Raw genomic sequence first — 22,584 nt, forward strand, 5'->3', positions numbered from 1 at the left:
AAGGGGAGATGGTTCCTTGTTCTTATATTTATTTCCCCTTTATCCTTTTTAGGAATGAGCTCCTCAGTCATTTGTCGGAGTACGTTTGACAAGTGGTGTTGATGTGAAGCAGATCAACCCTTTCTTTGTGTCTGTGCTCTGTGTGATATTTTGGGATGTGTGTATGGTGACTTTATTTCATCTGAATTCAGCTTATTTCCGTAGATTGCCTTTACTTGAGTTTCATAATTTAGCAGTTGTGGATGCAATTAATCTAGCACCTTTTAATTTTACAAGCAGGTAGAAATAAATTCCTTCTTAGTTCATAGGAATCTTATATAGATGGCAAGACTGAAATTAAATAAACTGTCATTAACCTTGTAGGTAAGAGGTGTGTCCTTTTAATCTCTGGTGTCTTGATTGAATCACTTGCTTTCTGCTTCTGTTTCAGTGCCTTTGAAAAAGCTTACTACTTTTTGGTTTCTGTGGATGATCTGAGAATATACTTCAGGATCTGTCAGTTAATGAACCCCCGGGAGTCTGGCTCTTTTTAACGTCGTCAAATTTAGCACAGAGTAGGAGGTTAGGGGATGTCTGGGCTCTCGCCTTGCAGCTCTCTGTGCTGTTGTCTGGGAAGGAAGAGGAGAGAAAGTTGTATCTAAGGGCCGGCCCTGTCCTGGTGGACACGGGGCTTTGCTGGCTAAACCCAGTGTGTTTTGTTTATGTGGGATTAGGGTAGGCAGTTACCATGTAATTCAGGAGGCAGGATGGAGCCCCGAGAGGCATGCCCTCTACCTCCCAACCTGCCTGGCCGCCACCGTTGTTATAGTTCATTTGTGTGTCTTCTTGCCCACCTCTAAGTTTTATGAGTGCAGAATCTGCCATGTCTGTGCTTTCTTCTACCTAAACGGTGTTTACAGAATGTTGAGTAGAATGCACCTTTATGCTTACATATTTATTTCTTATTTCTTGTTATGGAGTTTCTAATTGGAGCAATTATTATTAAGGCTTCAAGTCTCTAAGGAAGAAGATAAAATATGAGCTGTTAAATTCGTAATAGTCTATACTATTTAGGCAAACTCTTGAAGCATATTTTTTTCCTCCACTCTTTCAGTAAATTAAAAGCACAGATGGAGCCAGGCATTGCAGTCTGGGATGGGTAGGGATTCACAGATGAATAAAATTTGTTCCCAAGCCCTGAGAAGTTCACAGTCTAGAGGGAAAGTCAGACTAATAGGCCAGTAAGTGACAAGTGCTGTATAGAACTGATTTAAAAAGTGTTCTGGAAGCCCAAAAGTATGAGTACCGGTTCCATAGTTTCTATTCGAGGAGCGGGGAGATCCCGTTAACTAAGATAGGCGTCCTTGGAGGAAACAAGCCAATTGGGTAGAATGATAAGATAGACGAGGATGCAGGGAAGAATTCCGTTCATGTGTCCAGTTTGAATTTTGGGCAGAATGTCATTCTTTTGGCGAATCTGTAGATTTTTATGGCGGTTTATAGAAACCTGTTTCCCAAAGTTTTGGTTGGGATTCACTTTTACTATTTATGGGGAGGTTGTGGTTGTTGAATGAAATGAGTTTAATTTACCAAAGTTGCTTCTAGTAGGAGTGGAGTTTCATTTACCCTATGCTTTTGAAAGAGTTGTTTTTCTGTGGCAGTGGCCTAATCATGTTTGAAAATGCTTATATGCCGTAAGACGGGGCTGCCGTCGTATTAAATTTAGTAGAATGAAGCTAGCGATGCAGACTCAGTGTAGGGAGATGAGAAGATTACAGTCTTCAGTCCTGGTGCTCAGGTTTTGGTTTGGAAATTTGAAAAGAAGCATGAATTACTTTATTTATTTAAAGAATCAATTTTATTTATTTATTTTTGGCTGCGTTGGGTCTTCGTTGCTGAGCGCGGGCTTCCTCTAGTTGCGGCGAGCAGGGGCTACTTTTCATTGCGGTGGCTTCTCTTGTTGCGGAGCACGGGCTCTAGGCGTGTGGGCTTCAGTAGCTGTGGCATGTGGGCTCAATAGTCGTGGCTCGCGGACTCTAGAGCGCAGGCGCAGTAGTTGTGGCGCACGGGCTTAGTTGCTCCGTGGCATGTGGGATCTTCCCGGACCAGGGCTCGAACCCGTGTCCCCTGCATTGGCAGGCGGATTCCCAACCACTGCGCCACCAGGGAAGTCCCAGCGTGAATTACTTTTAAACCATTTATTTGGGGGTAGATAATACATGTCCATGGTGCAAAATAAAAAGTTGGACAGGGCTGTACAATGACAAATAAGTCTCCCTTTACCTCTGTCCTGTACCCTGAAGGGCAACCACTGTTACCAGTTACTGGGGTTTCCTTCCAGAGAATGGTGTGGTAGAGACTGCTAGCTCTTCCCCAGGAGTCAGTGCTTGTCCTGTCCTGGCACGCTTCCCGGTCAGCCGTGCAGCGGGTCGGGCTCTGTGACCAGCTCTGGGCGTGCGTATGAGTGACAGCGAGCCATGTCCCATTCTCAGGCGAGGGCTCTTTAGAAACAAGTGTGCCTTTTCCATCCTCTCACGTCTCCCTTCCGAAGGCCGGATGCAGCGACGATGAGGTTCTGGATGATGGCATCACAGAACGGAGGCAGGACCCCGAAAGCATCTGCCCGGGAGGGCTGCCCACTGACCAGGCATATCTGCTCTAGACTGTTACCTGAACCTCAGTTTTGTTGGAGCCATTGCATATTTTGTGTGTGTGTCTGTTTATTACAGCACCTAATGTTACCACAGCTATTACGTAAAGTTTAACACAAAATTAAAAAGCCAATATCTTTGTAACCACCCTGAGCAAGAAACAGATGATCACCAGCACACAGAAGCCCCCTGTATGCCTCTCATTGTGACCTGTTCCCTTCCTCCATAGATGATCACTTTGCTGACTTCAGTGATATTCATTTCATGCTCTTTATAGTTTTACCACTCATGCGGGCATCCCCAAACAGTATGGTTTATTGCTTGTTTGGGGGAACTTTTTATAAACATATGTTTTTATGTTGTATGTGTTCCTCTGAGTTAAATTCAAGAGATGTGTGGCTTCTTTCATACAGCGTTGTGTGTTGAGTTTAGTCCATATGCCGTAAGAAGCTGTAATTTTTCATTTTCATTGTTCTGTGTGTTGCCTATTGTATGAATACACCTCAATGTATTTAGCCATTTTACTGTTAATGGGCATTGGTTTTTTTCTAGCATATGGCTGTTATGAACAGCACAGTTTTGAACATTCCTGAACAGCACAGTTTTGAACATTCCTGAACATGTCTCCTGGTCCCCGTGTTATACCTCTAAGTTGTGGAGTGGCTGGGTCCTAGGGTGTGAGTATCTTTAGTCCTGTAAGAAGGTGCTGAGGTGTTTCCCCAAGTGGCTGTGTTAGCGTGTGTGAGACCCATTGCTCTACACCGTAGTCTACTTTAGTATTGTCAGACCTAAAAAGTTTGTCAGTCTGGTCGATACATAATGGTATCTTATATGGATTTAATTTATATTATTTCCTGAAGATACAAGTGGTTCTTTGCCTTGCCTTTGGGCCCCCCTGTATCTACTTGACTTTGAGGTTGGTTGGCGAGGACACATTTCTCAAACATAGAGCACACGAGTTTTGCCTGCGGAATTAAAAAAAAGAATTCAAGGTTCTGTTTCAGACCAGGGGAATAAAAATTCTGGGGCTAGTATTCAAGAATCTATTTCTCATCAGCTATGCAGGTGGTTATTACACAGCTGGACTTACACCGGTAGGTGCAGGCACAGTACTGAGGATGCTAAAGTACTGAGGCACAGTACTGAGGATGTATCTGTGGGGCCTTGAGAACCCCTGTGATCCCTGGCCACGGGCTGTGTGCCTCATTCCCCCAGCTCCGCCCATACAGGGCCTCCCAGAGACTGCCTGTTTACCTTGGGAGCCACTGGCTAAGAATGTAAGTATGCTACCCAACAGCCATTTATACTAATTGAAAAGTAACATCAGATGTAATTTATGTTCCATTGATAGAGATACGGAGGCAGCAGTTGATTTTGGGGTACTTCTGTTAATTTGTTGAGTATTGCACTTCATCTTTTTAAAAAAATTTTATTGAAGTAGAGTTGATTTACAATGTTGTGTTAATTTCTGCTGTACAGCAAAGTGATTCAGTTATACATATATATATACATTCTTTTTCATATTCTTTTCCATTACGGTTTAACACAAGGTATTGAATATAGTTCCTGTGCTATACAGTAGGACATTGTTGTTTATCCATGTTGTTTATCCATCCTATATATAATAGTTTGCATCTGCTAATCCCAAACTCCCCTCGCCCCCTTGGCAACCACATGTCTGTGAGTCTGTTTCTGTTTCGTAGATAAGTTCACTCGTCATATTTTATTTTATTTTATTTATTTATTTTTTAATTTTTATTTTATTTATTTATTTATTTTTGGCTGTGTTGGGTCTTCGTTTCTGTGTGAGGGCTTTCTCTAGTTGCGGCGAGCGGGGGCCACTCTTCATCGCGGTGCGCGGGCCTCTCACTATCGCGGCCTCTCGTTGCGGAGCACAGGCTCCAGACGCGCAGGCTCAGTAGTTGTGGCTCACGGGCCTAGTTGCTCCGTGGCATGTGGGATCCTCCCAGACCAGGGCTCGAACCCGTGTCCCCTGCATTGGCAGGCAGATTGTCAACCACTGTGCCACCAGGGAAGCCCTGTCATATTTTAGATTCCGCATATAAGTGATATCGTATGGTATTTGTTCGTCTTGAGCTGCCTTGAAATTTAAGTTTTTTCACTCTCAACTTACTATAAGTCAGTTGTTGGCTTATTATAGAATGCTTAGTTCTGATGTGGCGGTAATTAACTGTTGTGTGGCATGGGTGGCAGTTTATACACTTTTTCATAAGAGGTATAGCTGCTGGTTTGGTGTGTCCGTGGAGGGACGTGAGCGGAGGGGCCTCCGATGTCACTGTCTTGGACCCTTCCCTCCCTAAATGCTTCTGCAAATTTGTTTGGGGGTATTATTAATAATTTCTTTGAATATCCTTAAAAATAAGTGAATCTTGTTGCTATTTCTTTGGAGTGGCATAAATTGCTGAGCAGTAAGCTTTCACCCTGCACGCCTGGACACTGACTTAATTGTGAGATTGAACCACGTCATTTGGTGTCGAAGAAAATCCCTCTCTCACCACGTCATGTGGAACGTGCTCCTTAGAGAGCATCCTCTGGTTGGCCTACAACAATTGCTTTCATAGGTACTTCTGTGTGCAACTTTTCACAAAAGTTAAATTTTTAATTTAAAAAATCTTAAATTAGCTAGATTTTCCACCCCTGCTTCTCTGCCCTTCCTGTGCCCTGCCTCCCCTCCCACCCCACCCCCCACTCCCAAATTTCTGGGGGCACTTCTTTGAAGGTACGTCAGGTCATTTGTATAGGTACATTTTCAACAAAATGGTGTTGAAAAAGAGAACATAAAGTCTTTTGGGTCTATATTTCTTTCCATTTGGAAGAAAGCTTGTATGAAGGGTTGACCTGTAACAAACCAAAACAAATGTACGCAAGCTCAACATGGCTTCTCTTTTATTGTGTGTATTAGGTGTGGGAAGTAGCCGTTTGGTGGCATTTTGTTAGCTAGGATGGACATATTTTGCGGATCGCAAATTCTCTATATGGTCTTGCCTGTAGCAATCAAGTTGGACCTTCAGACCTTCTCTAGAAGTAGAGAGGCAGCCATGGAACAGCCTAGACTCAGACATGGATTAGAGCCTGGGGTACTCACCTGTGTTGTAAGTGACCTTGAGTTGGCTGAGTAAACTCGGGGAAGTAGCACCTTGCTTCAAGGATTGAAGGCGGGAAGTAGTGGAAAGTGCCAGCCCGTGAAGTGATGGATGTCCGTGCCTTGTAGGTCTGTTAGTTCTTTCTTGCTCTATCTCCGTCTACAGTATTCATTTGCCTCCCCAGCCCTACCCCACCCGTGAAAGAATGACTAAGATATGGGAAAGTTTTACCTTTAAGACCTTTCACAACAGCTATTTGAACATCTGGGTGTCTACCCATTCTGTTGTTTCCCATGGAAAGCAACAGATAGTCTGGGTTTCCCCACCTGGATTTCCTACAGGGTTTTTTTCTTGATACGAATTGCTGCTCCCTCCTCCTGGAGTCGCCACCATCGTCTGACGGGCCGAATCCTTCTTCTTCTTGGCAGCCCAGTTGCAAGGCCCGGATACCAGCTGTGCCTCTGGCTGCTCCCCCAGGTCGGGGCACTTAATCGCACCTGCTCCCGCGGCTCTCTCCCTGGCGCTTCAGTTGTACCCTAGTTCTGCGTGCTTCAGAGCAGGACCCCGCTTCACGCGTCTTGTGTCTCCTGCACAGCTGTCCTGGCCACTAGTGGATAACGTATGAATTACTCGTAGGCTGTATTAATTTGGACGGGTTACCTAAACACTGGGACTTAGCTTCCTCATCTGTGAAATGTGGCTTTCTGCTCTGGGCATGCTCTCACCGAGCTCACTGATAAAGGTGCAGTTGCCAAGGTAGGTGGCTTCTCTTGGATCTTGTGCCCTGTGACCTGACCGTGACCATGGCCTCTTGAGCCTCCTCTTGCCCCGCCCACGCACAGTGTGCCCGTTCTTGCTGCTGTGACTTGGCCCGGCTGTGACTTGCCTGCTGTGGGATTCTGCCCTGGGCCCCCTTGTCTGTCCACAGCTCTCCTTCCGCCGTGTCCATCGCTCCCAGACTCGCATCTGCTCTGCTGGCTCCAGACCCGCCTCGCAGACGTCGTCTGAGCGAGCGTGCTTGCCCCCTGCACACCCTCAAACTGAGCGTGCTCGAGGGGGGTTCTTTCTCCTCTAGGACCCACGCTTCCCCGCGTTGGTTCATGTCGTCATCCACTGATGACTCGCGGCCTTTCCTCTTCCTTCAGGCCCTGGTCTAGTGGACAGTCCTGGTGGCTCTGTGGCCTGAGTGTCCTTCGAACTGGCTCTTTCCTCTCTGTCTCCTTGCCCTGCTTTCTCAAGGAGGCTGGAACAGCAGCGGCCTGCACCCTGTTGCTACACACTCCTTATTCTGGTCCTTCTTTTGCAGAAGCAGAGCTTGGGTCACATGTTAAGTTGTCGGTGTGTTTTTTTTTAATTAACTAATTAATTAATTAATTTTATTTTTGGCTGCATTGGGTCTTCGTTGCTGGACGTGGGCTTTCTCTAGTTGCAGCGAGCTGGGGCTACTCTTGTTGCGGTGCTCGGGCTTCTCACTGTGGTGACTTCTCTTGTTGCGGAGCATGGGCTCTAGGCGCGTGGGCTTCAGTAGTTGTGGCGCATGGGCTCAGTAGTTGTGACTCGCGGGCTCTAGAGTGCAGGCTCAGTAGTTGTGGCGCACGGGCTTAGCTGCTCCGCGGCATGTGGGATCTTCCCGGACCAGGGCTCGAACCCATGTCCCCTGCATCCGGCAGGCGGATTCTTAACCACTGTGCCACCAGGGAAGTCCTTGTCAGTGTTTTTTCATCACTTATGGGCTCAACTTTAAACACCTCGGCACGACATGTAAAGCCCCTCTCTCTCTGAACCCACCCCCATCCTGACGTCATCTCCCGCTGTCCCCACTATACCCTGCTGCTTTGCATTTTCAAGCCTCAGTGCTTCCTTCACATTGGGGTTTTTTTGTTTTTGTTTTGTTTTTGCTGAAAATGCCCTTTCTCTAATTTTCCAACACCGTGGTTCTCATACCTGGAGGATGATTGGGACCTGTGTTTTTCTTTTTGAATTATCGACTTTTGTGCCTGCCCCCAAAGATTTTGATTCAGTGTCTGGAGTGAGATCTGGTCTCATTTTCTGTAAGACGACAACGTTGAAATGGATGTTTACAAAGATACAGAATTCTGTATGTCAGTGGTTCTAGAATGCTTCTGTATTAGTTCACACTTTGTTTTATGTTAGACAAATATGAAAAGAGAGAGAGAGGAGGAGGGAGTGGGAGGGAGCGACTCCTTGGATGTTTGTGGAGATCAGCTGTCATTAGGTCTTATGTCCCCAACTTTGTGACAGTCAGCCCTTCATGCTCTTTCCTTTGGCGTGTCCTCAAAGCACTTTCTGTATAGTCTTTAATAACTGAGTTGAAGTTCCTTGTGCACGTATTTGCTTTTTTCATTAGATTCTAAAGCCATCCAGGGCTAGCGCGGGGCTTATGCATTTTTTGATTTCCCATGCTTTGCCCAGAGTAGATGCTCCATACGTTTTTGTTTAGTTATGAGATATTTGAAAGTTTTTAAACTGTAAGAAGTTTTGTAGATGTGAGTAGTTATTAATGTCAATATTCATTTTTCTGGTATATCTACTTTTTGCTTAATTAAAAAAATATTGTTGGAACCCTGTAGGAGAGAAAAAGTGCTTAGAACCTGTTGGAATGACATTTTGCTTGTATTAAGTCTAGCTGTTTCAAAGAACAATGGTCTCTCAGACAATGTACAACAATGTTCAACTGTTTTTCTCCTTGTAATGCAAGAAAAAGCACATAGTTGTCTGTGTCTTTAGGCAGAGATATCTCTGTGGATCTGTGGCAGCACCGACATGTAGATAGTGTGATTTGTTCCTAATTTAGGTCCCTGCAACAGTGATTTTGTTGTTGTTAAATGTGTTTCTTACAAGTTCCTAATGTCAAATGGATTTTTCTTGTATTTGTAGATTCTAAGGCATGTGTTCCTTAACGTTCTATGAGAATCTACTTCATAAGAGATAGAAATGCAGGTTTTTCTTGAGTCTTTAAACACCACAGGAGTCTTATTTGTAGTTTTTTATTTTATCATTTTGCAAGGGCAAAAGTAATGTTAAGGGAGAGAAAAGAGCCGCAGCACTATTGCCAGCTTGTATGCATTCCTGAAAATTGAGAACGATGTCGTTCCTGGTGAGTTATGAGGACATTTAAGAACTTGCCTTGGTGGCCTTGGGGGTGAACGCTACCCCTCATGGCTTTCTGGAGGTTCCTTTCTCTTATTCACCTGCTTGCCTCCTGGACCAGTGCTTGAGGCCCCCAGAGCTGAGACATTTGGTTCCTTTCAGTGGTGGTTTCAGACCAGCAGCATCCCCTTGACTCCCTCGCCAGGGATGGTACGGAACTCCAAATGGAGGAGGGTGCATTCTACAGACTCTCGGGGATCTTGACCAGATCTTGACCCAGAGGAGTTTTGGAGAAACTCAGAGCTCTTCTTTTCCACCAGTTACAGGGTCGCCCAAGTCATTAAAATAAGTTTCTCTTTCCCTCAAACCATAGGGTACCCCGTGCTTTCCATTTCTGCGTCTGCATCCCTGTGTCTTCCAGATTCTTCCAGGGGCCCCCCCAGGCCTCTCCCCACGCTGGGCGCCAACGTCCCTGCCAAGTGTAGCATCCACGTGTGCATCAGCCCTTCACTTTGAACTTGAGGCTGTCATCCCTGGGAAGACGCCCGATTTTTGTTTTGTTTCTTTAGTAAACTGGGAGATCTTAATTTTCTGTAACCTTGGTGTTTTTGTCCTGAGAATTTAAATGTAACATCAAGTGAAAAATTCAAGTCTGTGTTGCTAATATGAAATTTTAATTTTTCTTTACAGGTCAACTTTGTAGTGTGCCAACTCTTTGCCTTGCTAGCAGCCATTTGGTTTCGAACTTACCTACATTCAAGCAAAACTAGCTCTTTTATAAGACATGTCGTTGCTACCCTTTTGGGCCTTTATCTTGCACTTTTTTGCTTTGGATGGTAAGTAATTATTTTGATCATATTTAATGAAGACTTTGGACGTCTTTGTGAATTGAGTGTGTAGAAGGATACATTATGTAGGGTTTTGTTCTTATAGTTACCTAAAAAGTTTTATATTTTTAATATAAAAAAAAGAGTGGAGAGTGGGCTCTGTCTCTTCAGCTGGGGTTCAGAGGGCAATTTATTATTTATAACTTATGAAAAAGGACAGATGAAGAAAAAGGATATAAAGACATTTTATTCTGTCATGAGTAGCTCTTTCACCTGTTTTGCAGGTCTTTTATGCCAAGATAAATGATCCATTCAAAACAGCTTTTTTCTTTCTGTGCAAGTGGCTTTTAAGAGTCTGGTAAAGCCCATTGATAGAACTCTATTACCATTCTTTAGATTCTGCCATTAGCCAAAAGAGGTTTTTTGTTTGGTTGGTTTCGACGGGGAAGAATTACTTAGCATGGAAAGCTTTTATTTATGGCCCTTCAGATGCTGTGTGTACGTGTGTTTCCTTCACTTAGCTCCCTTCTTAATTGTCAGGGCTGTGAATCAATCCAGAAACACTGTCACTTCCTGTTCGTCCCAGGTGACGGTGGTTGTATGTGACAGAGGGAATCAGGAGAAGAGCACAGTGTCTCCACGAAACAGCAGAGACGCTCAGTGGAACGACCCTCTGCTCTATGATTTCTCCCGAATTTTCCTTCTTCATAAGTGAGAGCTTATGCTGCTTGCTCATTTGCTATGTTTACACAGTCCCAGAGAAGGCTTTCTAGGTTTGCTGTTCGGCAGACTGTTGTTGGACATGGAAATTCCCTGAGAGGATGGAAATGTAGTCGCTTGATCTGTGGTTTAGTAGCTTCTGTTGTGGGCTGTGGACTGTTGGACTTTGACAATGCCTCTGCATTTGTTCTAGGAGGTTGTTTTTGATTCTTGGGCGGGTTGAAATATACTGGTATTTCTTAATCTAGTTTCTGCCTCTGGCAATTCCACATGTGTCCTAGAAACTCACGAAAAATCAGAGATAATTTATTCAGTCTCTGCCATGTTGCCCTGTGACCAGTCCTCTGATAGGCCCTGCCAGTGGTAGGTGTGTGTGGAGTCCTTGGGGTTTCAATGGGATCTCTTAAATCAGATCTAGGCATGGTTTCTCCACTTCCTTGATAACATCAAATTTATGTCATCAAAGTTTTCTTAGGTGTCTCAGGTGATTCTATTTAAACTTCTTGTAAATCATGTCATGGGGGTAGTGTGTATGTGTGTGTGTGTATTTAGCTTTGTGTTATGGAGCCTTTCGAATACAAAAGTACAGAAAATAATATAATGAACCCTCCTATATCCATTGTCCAGCTTCAACGATTATTAAAATTCTACCGTTCTTATTTTATTCTTTCTCCAACGTATTTTTCTGGAGTATTTTCAAGCATATCCCAGTCTACGCATTTCACCCGTACATACTTGGTGTTCAGTGTGTATTTCGGCAGCATATTTTGAGGAGGGGTCGGGGAAGGCTTGCCGTCCAGAGTGGCCAACTCTGGGACACCCTTCACGTTGCAGTCTGTGGACACAGAGTAGAAGACTGAGATGTCAGCTGTGTTTCCTGGGGCCGTGTGACTTGGAGGACTGCCAGAGGGGAGGTCTTTACCGACGGGGTGCTTTCTTGCTGTGAAGCCTTCTCACGTGCTTTATCACAGTGTCCCGAGGAACCCACCTTAATGTCAGGTGGTCCTAAGTATTTCAAATTATATGTGAGAGCCAGGATTTTTTTTTTTTTAAATAGAGTTCTCTGTTCTTTTCTTGGAGGAGAAAATTTTTATATTCCTTTCTTTGGGAAGAGAGTTTGTTTGTGCCTCTGTGCCAGGTAAAAGATAAACTCTGCTAATCGGAATGAGTTAGGGAAGTAGCGTATCCTTCTGATTTGCATTTTAGCACTTTGTTTTTTAGGCTCAAAGGTAATCCTGTCTCCTATTGATTTTGACAACTTCTATTTTGGAAGACATATGTTAGTGAGTTGTCTAAATATAATTGGCTATTTTACCTAATTGTATTTGGCCTCAGCTTTTTTTTTTTTTTTTGAACCATCATCTATAAGTTTCTATTAACTGAGAATTACTTTATATTTTTATTTACTTATTTAGCTATTTGACAGCAGTGTAGAGTAACAGACTGGAGCTTCGACTCTGAATCCAGCAGACCTGCATTCCACTCTGGGTGCCTCGGCAGCAGCCCTGTGACTGGACATGTTATTCAGGCTCTTTAGCATCACTTTTCTCATCTGTAAAATGGAACCAGTGATGGTTGTGATGGCTAAAAGATGTAATACTGCAGAAAGGGGCTCAGCACAGTAGCCAGCTCCTTGTGAGCAGGGAAAGTTACTCAGGGTCAAGACCGTTATTGTGACTATGGTCTGTTGCTACCATTGCCCAGTCGGTGGTCCAGATTAGAAATGTTTATGTTTATCCAATCTCGTCCTCAGTTTATCATACAGTATTAAAGTGTGTCTTTCTCTCTAGACTGGAAGGTCTCTGAGGACAGAGACTGTATCCCCTGACTCTTTATTCCCAGTGGCCAGTACTGTGCCTTTCGGAAAATGGACATTCAGTAAAGATCAGTGGAACAATCGAAGAGGTGTTTCTCAACCTTTTTAAAACTCTTTTTTTTCGCTAAAAATAAATTTTATACCTGCCTTTAGTGTGATTTGAAATTCAACATATGTAAAATGTGATAATCTAAAAACAAACTGAAGTTTGGGGATAAAGGATTGTTTTGTTTGGAAGACTATGATCCACAGCCCATGGGGTTCCACTCGGCTTGCCCTGTGAAGAACCAGCCAGTGGCTAACTGCCCAGGAGGAAACAACTTGAGTCTCAGTGTCACTTAGGGTACTAACTGGGTATATGTTAGGACTTAGTTTCCTCGACTCTAAGATGATGAGGGCTGGATTATAATACACTTCTAAGATACCTTCTTGCTTGTGTTTTTACCTCCCTAATAATACTTAATATTTGAAAGCGTACTGTGTGCCCGATAACCCAGTCAACACTTTTCGTGTGTTATCTTTTAATCCTGAAAAGTACTAGGTGGCTACTGTGTACTTACTATGCTCATTTTTCTAATAAGGGCAAGTAGAGTAGCTGCGGATGGGAAATTACGAGGAAAGTCACCAGTGCTATGATTGAGTGCACAGGCAACTTGATGCTTGTTGTGGAGGCCAGTGAAATAGAGGGCAATGCAGGTCCACTCTGTACAGATAGACCTATATTATGCCAGGAACAAAGGCTTGTACAACTGGCAGAGTGTCATATTGCACTCCAGAAGATCGCTAAGCTTGTCACCTGAATGGCGATGCCCGGGGAGTGGGCGTCTCAAAGTGATAGAAGGAACCACGTCGCTATTTGAAGCATAGAACTTTTAGCTTGTAAGTTGTCACATATCCCTCATGTTCCAAGGAAATTTATTCAGTAGGAAAGGAAAGATATTTCCCCAAGAGTCTTCAAAATCTTTTTTCATTTAAGACATTTATCGTTAATGAGTTCTATTCTAATTAATAAAGCCTGTGCAGGTGTCCAGCAGGCCACTTCAGCATTTTCACATGAAGTCCGTTAGTGCTGGCAATAAATAGGAGCTGGTAATGAATTCGAAAAGTGTGTGTTTTAATCATGTTTTCTTAGCTTGTTTCTGTTTCAGTTTATACACAAATATGTTTTTCTGCTGCCTCCTGGTCCTTTGGTTATATAGTAGCATTCCAGGCCAACATTGTTTCTGTGTGTGTGTGTGTGTGTGTGTGTGTGTGTGTGTGTTTGGCAGAGGAAGAGACAAGTAGACAGACTGACAGACATTCTTTGTACAATGAGTAAAATAAGTTTCTTCTATGGGCCTGCCTTGGAGCCTACTTCTTATTTGTAATATTTCTATGGAAAATTTAAAAAAATTAAGTAGCTTTTTCACATTGGAGGTGCCTGTTATTCTGTGATGATTAGGTTAGAAAGTAATTTTAATCATAGCTTAAGATACTTATTGATACTTTAAATTGTATACAATGATTTGAAAATTTTTTCATGCATTATTCATGCCGTCAAAGAGGAAAGAAGATGGAAATTTTGTGTTTGTGTGTGTGTGTGCACATGTATGCATAATCTTAGGGATAATTTGGATGGATTTTAAAACCAGAGATCTGAGTCATGTTTTGCATGAATTTTGTGACATGAGAGGATAAGTTAGTTCTCTCATTTAATGGTAGATTTCTACATTAGAACGTTAGAAGAAACTGTGTCATCTCAGTGAGAACGTTTTGTAGATAGATTACTGCAAATTAAGGATTGACTGGATTTGTATAAGGAAGCTTATTTGACTTGAGCCATCATGTTTTCAGAATAAATAAATTTGGGTGTACCTGCTTTTAAGTGAATTCTAATATTTAGTATTTTTTGCTATTTTGTAAGTAATACTTGAAAAGATAACTGCAGATACAAAGCTGTATCGACGAAGTTAGTTTGGGTAAGCCAAAAACTGATGTTCTGTCAGGACTATTCTGAAATCCAGGTTTCTTACTCCTTTTCATCCCTGTTCCTGAGTTATAGAAAAAGCTGTAAACCTTGAGCCTCAGGACCCCATAGAGCTTTCATGTAGCTGGTAAACGTGGAATGCTAGGGCACCAAGTGTGGCTTTATGGGGTTTTGTCTTATTTTTCCAGCTCCTGTGGGGCTTGTGGGATGGGACTCCCTCTCTAGGGTATCCACAGAATTTTAGGCTTTGGAGGTTTGCTTCCTTTTTTTTATCTGGCAGTGTCGTGTGTTATAGATAAGCACTTTTTAGCCTAAATTATTTCAATCTGATGTTTGTGAGTGGGCTCTTCTAACAGTGCTCTTACTTTTTACAGGTATGCCTTACATTTTCTTGTACAAAGTGGAATTTCCTACTGTATCATGATCATAATAGGAGTGGAGAACATGCACACGTAAGTGCTTGCTTTATTCACATATAATACGTATTCCAACATAATAGAATTGGGTCAAGTAGAATTTTATTACATTAAAAATTATTATTTTTAATAATAATTATAAAAATTATTGTAAATTGTGATCACTTTTTCAAGAACTGTCATAAATACAAAAATAAAACCCTTGGTATGCAGCACTCTTCTATTTACTTAGAGCAGGGTGTCTCAACCTCAGCTCTATTGACAGTTTAGGCTGGATCATTCTTGGATGCGCGGGACTGGCCTGTGCCCTGTAGGTTGTTTAGCGGCTTCCCTGGCCCCCGCCCACTAGATGCCAGTAGTACCTCCTCCCCAAGTTGTGACAACCATGGATGTTTCTAGATATTTTCACAGGTCCCTTGGGGGGCATAACCACCTCCAGGTAAGGACTATTGGCTTAGTCTAGGAGTGGCAGCAGTGGAGAGTTGGAGTGAGTCTGACACATTGGAGAGAGAGTTAGAAGGTACATTTGGAAGGATTTAGTGATTGACGGGGAAGAAGGGTATCAGGAGGACTCCAGGTTCCTGGTGTGAACAGCCAGGTAGATGGAAGCACTGTTTTCTGAGTGTAGAGAACGCTGGAGGTGGGGAGCATGTGTAGGGGATAAGCGTTTCAAACAGGTATATAGTCATCTAAAACAGTGCTTCATATGTAGCAAACACTCTGGGTATTAGCTGAATAAGTGCCTGTTGACTTTGGGGTGTCTGTGAGGCAGTTCATCGATGCTGGGGAGGTGGTGTGGAGGTCTGGGCCAGAGATGTGCACTGGAAAGTCGAGGTGTGCAACGCTTACTTGGCTGAACACCCAGGGGCCGGGTACCCGCAGGTCTTGCTGGCCGATCCTGCTGGGGTTGTTCCGTGATACCTGTGGTGCACTATGTCTCTGAATTCTGACATACATGTGGCTCCAAGAGTTCTGTGCAAGGAACGATGGACTCGTAACTAATCGATTAGCTTTTTTTCCAAATCTCATTCTATTTTGCATCTTCGGTGTTTGACTCATGGGTCACCCACTCTGTTTTGACCCAATGTCTTCCCTCAATTTCCACTGGTGCCAGCTGCGTTGATTTCCCCCTCCCTTCTGTACTGCAGTACTCCAGGTTCTTGGTGTTTTGATTTCAATTTTTATAAGAGGAGTAAAATATATATATATTTTTAAATTAATTAATTAATTTATTTATGGCTGTGTTGGGTCTTCGTTTCTGTGCGAGGGCTTTCTCTAGTTGCGGCGAGCGGGGACCACTCTTCATCGCGGTGCGCGGGCCTCTCACTGTCGCGGCCTCTCTTGTTGCGGAGCACAGGCTCCAGACGCACAGGCTCAGTAGTTGTGGCTCACGGGCCCAGTTGCTCCACGGCATGTGGGATCTTCCCAGACCAGGGCTCGAACCCATGTCCCCTGCGTTGGCAGGCAGATTCTCAACCACTGTGCCACCAGGGAAGCCCCAAGAGTAAAATATTTTGATGGTGTATCATTTGAAGCAATTTTTATACCATCATGACCCTATTTATAAAATCTCATACAGATGGCAGGTTCAAAGCGGTACTATCTTTAATATCTGAAAAAAGGAGCTGTATGTTTTGAATCTGGAAGAAGAAGGAAAGTCTGGCTAGATTACTGAAAACAGGTAACTTGTGTTTCCCTGTGTAAACAAAAGCCTTTTAAATTGAAAGGCTAGTAGATTCATATTTGGTCAAAGGAAATTGTTTCTTTTTCTGAAAGGCAATGGCAGTCTGTGAAGTTAACTTTCAAGGCTTCAGACCCTGTCCAGTATGGCGCCCTTAGCTGCATGTGGCCTGTAGATTGAAATTAATTGACATCTAAAGCTCAGTCGTTCAGCCACACTGGCCACATGGCACGTGCTCCAAAGCTACAGGTGGCTGGTGGCTACTGGACTGGGCAGTGCAGACAGAGGAGATTTCTGTGGTCATAGAAAATTCTGTTGGAAGGTGCAGCCTTAGAGACACACAGTTGGGTACAGTTGATTTTGTTGCTCTTTTACAGTAAGTGATCAGGAGGAAAGTGCTACTTGCATATATGTTGCCCGTGTTTAGAATTTGACACCATCCACGGAGCAGGCTATTATAAATGGGTTTGCCATGTTAGTTGCTAGTGTTGGCAATAAAGAGTAGGTGAGTAATTAAGTTAGAAAGTGTGTATTTTAATCTCTTTTAGCTCCCTTCAATTTCAGTTTATACCTATGTGTTTTTCTGTTTGACTTTACTTTTTCCTTTTTGTTTTTTTTTCTTGTTATCCGTACATGCTTTTTTCCCCCTTTTCACTTAGGCCTTTACATTAATTTAAAACGTTTAATGGGTCCAAACTTCAGAATTTCATTCAAATATACTAGATGGGGCTTATAGCATTACTCTGTTGTCTAGAGTTATTATTTATGTATAATACAGTTCTGTTTATTTCTTTCAGTCTAGTTTTACATGGTATGTGTAATATGTTTCTTTGAACAACAAGGGTTTAAATCTTTTTAAGTGAAGGATTTGGACTCCCTGAGTATTTAACAGTTTAAAAATTCTTGGATCTCTTTGTTTTATATACTTTGTAAGCTGTTCATAGTGTAGTTTTTGCACTCTCTGTAACAAATCCATTTGTAAATTAAAATATTTTAATATAAACTTTATTTTTGTAGCTCCCTTTATTTCACACTTATATGTATGCTGTTTTATTCTGATCCATAATTAGATAACTTACCATTAAAATTTAATTTATTCTAGAATTTAGTGCTTTTTAATTTACCATTAAAATTTAATTTATCCTAGAATTCAAAGCTTATTTTCATATAAGCTTTGAAATTTTTGAGGAAAAAAAATTGAAAACCTTAAGTGTTAGAGGCAAGAAGAAAAAGAGTATTTAGGGATAGAAGGTCCTATATCTTAGGATATTGATTCACCTTAATTAGTATGGGGAGAATTTAACTTTCACAGATTTGACCAGCGTTTCTGAGAGCAGGGGTTGGCAAACTGTCTGTAAAGGACCAGATAGCAAATATTTTAGACTCTGCAGGACACACAGCCTCTGTCACGGCTTTTCTCAGTTCTGTCGTTGCGCACATAGACAGTATGTGAACAACGCACTTGACCTGTGCTTCCATCAGACTTCCTTTACCAAAAAAGCGGGTGGACCATATACTAAGCACACTCCTGCCACAGGGATTTGAAAAAAGAGAGGAAGGCAGACACACACTCTTCCTGCTAGTTTCAAAAATATGAAATAAGGTTTGCCAAGTGGTAATTTTAAACTTGCTACAGCACAAAAAATGGAATAATGAACTTTGTATATTAATGATTTACTTTGGATTATTGTTCTGAAGCAGATGGTTTCTAAAAAGCTGGTTGAAATTTTCGCCTTCTTGGCATAGCTTTTGCTTGAAAAGGAAGTGAAATAATGCAGGACTCAGGACTTGATGTTTAACACTTAGCGCAATAATGAAAAATATCTTATTCAAAAAAATTATAAAGGGAATAGTAAAATCACAGTATATAAGAGCAATACACAAAAATTCTTTTTATTTCTACATATTGAAATAGTCCAAAAGTGAAATTTGTTAAAAGTTCATTCACAGTAGCATCGAAAAGGATAATATGCTTAGGAATAAATTTATTGAAAGAAGTGCAAGACCACTAAACTGAAAATAAAAATCTTTGCTGACAGAAATGAAAGAAGACCTAAAGCACGGAGAGAGACATCACATTCATGGGTTGGCAGACTCAGTATTGTTAAGATGGCAATTCTCTCACAGTTGATCCATTGAGTCAATGCAATGCCTGTCAAAATTCCAGCAGGCTTTTGGTTGCAAAACTGCCTGTATAAATTCACTAAAATTCATTGAATTGTACACTTAAATTAGGTGAGTTGATGGCATGTATATTTTACTTCAATAAAGCTATTAAAAAGATAAAAAACATTGTAAAGGGAGGTGCAAGAAGGAAGATCAGTCTTAAAGTAGCGTGCTTTCTGAAAGTTGGTTCAAGAGTTTTGTATATTTTCTCCTTTAGGCAAATTTATAGATGTTCAGATGCATCCACGTTTTCTTGAGTTTAGTTATAAGAATGAAGGGTCGAAAGGAACGTTGAAAACCTGCAGTGCCCTCGAAGGAAGGAAATCTAGGTGTTGAAGGGGGACGTGAAGCTGTCTTCAGATGCTTAAAGGGAGTATATATTGCTGTTCTTAGGAATCCGGAGATGGAATTGGTACCTGCTAGGCGAAGTATGAAGATGCACATTTTTGACCCAAGGAAGGATGACCTCAGTTACAGTGAGATGCTTAGGGGAGTAATGTCTTTTGCCTTCATACACCACAAATTCAGTGACGGCAGTCATGTCCTACCTGTTTGGTTTTCTGAATGTCGTACACCACCTTGGAGGTTGTATGCTCCCAGTAGGTGTCTACTGAATGAATGAGTGAATGATAACCTGACTTCTGCATGACAGCAAGCCCTTTCCAAGTAGCCTCCTAGAGCTCTTGCTTCTGGGCCACGGTCTCTGCCTCCTTCGAAATCCCTGTGCACCAGCTCAGGGCTGCCCCGTGGTCTCTGCCTCCTTCGGAATCCCTGTGCACCAGCTCAGGGCTGCCCCGTGGTCTCTGCCTCCTTTGGAATCCCTGTGCACCAGCTCAGGGCTGCCCCGTGAGAATTTTGTGAGCAAGCATTGTAGCCGCCCTGATTCTCAGAACTGAGCACCTCCCGGGCTTTGCTTGGATCTCTGTTCCCAGGGAGAGTGGAGTGTAGGGGAGAAACAGAAGGGATGGGGATGGGGGAAAGGGTGGAGGGAGAGCCTTTCTCACTTGGTTAGAAGAGGAAGGAGGATATCAATGCGTTTCAGGTGCTCGCAGCTGGGGCTGGGAGGCATTTTCCCTGGAGAAGGTAGCGCAGTGTGGCTGGGTCCCGTGGTGTTCTGATGAGCTCAATAAGCTTTTGTGGTTGGGCGTGAGAACCTAAGTGCCCTTCATGTTAGTTTTGCATTTTTGTGTTTTTTGTTTTTTAACTTTTCTACGGGGAAGCTTGTTTCGAGTTCCAAAAAACAGTCTCAGATTTTGGAACACGGCACAAGGCAACTGCCCTTGTTTAAATATAAACAGCAGAAATGTGGGATAGTTAACATGGGAGGCACAGGAGAGCCTGATAACCTTGAGAAGTTAAGCAGAAAAGTATTTTCTTTATAACCTGGCAAGTAATTTTCACCAAAACAAATGACGTAAAGAAAACATGAAAAAGAGGTAGATACATAGAGTAAACCTGCATCTGTGAATGGGTTGCCAAGCTTTGTATGGGATGATATTGTAAAAGCTGTAAGAAGGTGATTTTAACCCCACCGTCCCATGGCTCAGCTACCCACCAGTTTGAACAAACACCTTGTGTGCCACAGTGTTTCCAGAAACTCAGAGACAGTGGCGATGTGGTCCTTACCCTCTGATAGGCACCGCTGAGTTGGAGATGTTAAGACAGTCAGTCATGCAACAAGTATTTGTTACGTGATGCTGGGGCCCAGTGATGGATAAGAAGACATGCTCCGTCTCTGCAAGAGACTTACTGTCAAACTACCGATCACGCTGTGATTACTGTTATGAAAGCTGATGCCCTCAGGGCTGAGGAGGCATCAAGGAGTGACCAGCTTGGAAAGCAGTAAAAAGAAGAAAGTGTATCTACATCAGCCACTTACTATGTGCTCAGCAGAATGAAACAGTTGGAAACAGAGTACCGATGTTTGGTGTTAAGTAGAATTATGCTAAAATATATTTTTAAATATGGGGAAATATTAAAAACCATGTTCCTCAGAATCCTCTTGTATTGGTATAAGATTGAACAGCAGGCCTAGGACATGAGAGAAGATCACCTCCAAACTCCGACTTTCCCCCAGGTGGCCTTAGTGATTCATTGGATGAATAATAGGGGCAGATATGTATGGGTTTGAATTCAGGTTCTGCTACATTTCATTAGCTCTGGGACCTTAGCCAAGTCACCTTACCTTTCTGAGTCTAAATTGCATTAAACCAGTGACTCAGCTGAGGAGCACGTGGGTGCCCAGGCGAGCCCAGGTAAGCTTTCGTCTGCATACAGGGTTCGGCTGCCAAGAAGAGGGTTCACATTGTGGGGGAAATGCTTTCAGAGGCCATTCCTGGTCACCGAGTGTTCTGCTGGGTTTTGCTGCCCCTGCTGATGTCACGTGAGAGCTTGCTGTCAGTATTCACGCAGTCGCTGTAATTTATTTTTTCTCCTCCCAGACCATGAACTCCTCAGCAGGGATGCTTTCCTCATTTTATAATACCATTGTTGAGCGTATGGATGATAGAAGCTCTGGAAGAGAGGTTCTCTGTTCTGTTCTGTTGAGTGAATATTTGTAGGCTTTTTTGCACCTCTTTTTTTTTTTTTTAATTTTTATTTTATTTATTTATTTATTTTTAGCTGTGTTGGGTCTTCGTTTCCGTGCAAGGGCTTTCTCTAGTTGCGGCGAGCGGGGGCCACTCTTCATCGCGGTGCGCGGGCCTCTCACTGTCGCGGCCCCTCTTGTTGCGGAGCACAGGCTCCAGACGCACAAGCTCAGTAGTTGTGGCTCACGGGCCCAGTTGCTCCGCGGCATGTGGGTCTTCCCAGACCAGGGCTCGAACCCATGTCCCCTGCATTGGCAGGCAGATTCTCAACCACTGCGCCACCAGAGAAGGCCCTGCACCTCTTTTTGTTTGGGTATTTCCGAGCAGATTATATTCATCTGTGCAGCAGGCCTTGAATGGCAAGCTTGATGGGTTGACTGGCAGTCAGTGGTGTTTCCTGCTCCCTACCTGATTTTCTCCCCCTGACGCTGGCTGTAGAGCAGCGGCCCTGGGCCTGGGGGTGAGGTTAGGGAAGGACCAGACAGTTTCAGCTGATGTGCTTTTGTCTCAATCGTCCGTGACCCTGACGAGCAGGGAGGACAGGGATCCTTTTTCACCTGTCATCTGCCGGTGCCACCGAGACTCCTGCAATACGGATATCTGGATAGCAATATCGTGAAGAACTGCTTGAAGTCTACTAGGAAGGAATGAAGATCTCGGAAATGCCGTCTGGCGGGCAGAAGCCTCAAGTCACTTGAAGATTTGTCCTCATGAAGTTAACGAGCAGTAGTTAGTGGCACGGCAGGAACTCTGTGGGGAGAATATTAACTTCACCAAGGACAACCCCATAATCCCATGAGAGGGAATAAAATGTGGCAGGAAGGAAACTGGACTCTTAGACGTTTTCTTTTCCACTCTCTGTGGACCGTACTCAAAAGCCTTTCGGTGGCTTGGAATGAAGGTACAGGCCCTTTGGGTATTGCTGTGCTATCCTGAGCTAAGAGCCGGATTTCAACTGGAAAACCGTAAGTAATTCTAAAATTGATTTTTTACATTATCTTATCCTTACAACAGTTGACGTTTCAGTAATTATTCGTATCCATCACCGTGCAGAGCACATGGATTGTCACCTAATCCTAGCAGCAGCCCTGGAGGTGGGCGCAGTAGATCTGTTTCCCCAGAAGCAGGTTAGTAGGAGGTAAATCTGGGATTAGAGCTGGGTGTGTCTGATTGCACCCAGCACCCAAGCTTTTTGCTTCTGCACTTTAGTACTTCTAAGCATTAAGCTTTTTTTTTTTTTTTAAGCCTTATGATTAGGAGAATGCGTCGTTAAATAGAAATACCCTGAATTGATTGAGGAGAGGTAATGGGAGCCCTCAGGGTCCTGAACAAAGGCAGGGATTTGTATGTGTTGGTTACGCTTCCTTAGAGCAAAGATGCCGATATTTTTATCCAAAAGGATGCAGTGGCCTTTTGGCATATTGTGCTTAGGATCTGAGGTTTTTCAACGTTCTCAATTCCCATGGGAAGGAAAACCCGTTACTCGGTGAGAGGTAGTAGGATCTCCAGACCCTGTTGGATTCTGAAGAAGCTTTAGGACATACCATCATACCATCAAA

The 22,584-nt window shown here is 43.2% G+C and overlaps 1 protein-coding gene across 4 annotated transcripts in view; it reads left to right on the forward strand.

Annotated features, from left to right (window-relative positions):
- The window catches only part of MBOAT2 (membrane bound glycerophospholipid O-acyltransferase 2), a 117,039-nt gene that overhangs the window by 31,618 nt on the left and 62,837 nt on the right, over window positions 1-22,584 (forward strand). For 2 of the 4 annotated variants that reach the window (XM_082425853.1, XM_082425852.1), the window contains exons 2-3: window positions 9,536-9,681; window positions 14,549-14,626. In XM_082425853.1, the coding sequence (XP_082281979.1) occupies window positions 9,536-9,681; window positions 14,549-14,626 (224 nt within the window). Of the gene's footprint in view, window positions 1-9,535; window positions 9,682-12,182; window positions 12,298-14,548; window positions 14,627-22,584 lie in introns of those variants that run through there. The other 2 variants (XM_082425854.1, XM_082425855.1) reach the window with 2 other exon arrangements.

This window comes from Balaenoptera physalus, assembly GCF_965194825.1.
Source record: "Balaenoptera physalus genome assembly, chromosome: 15".
Classification (NCBI taxonomy): domain Eukaryota; kingdom Metazoa; phylum Chordata; class Mammalia; order Artiodactyla; family Balaenopteridae; genus Balaenoptera; species Balaenoptera physalus.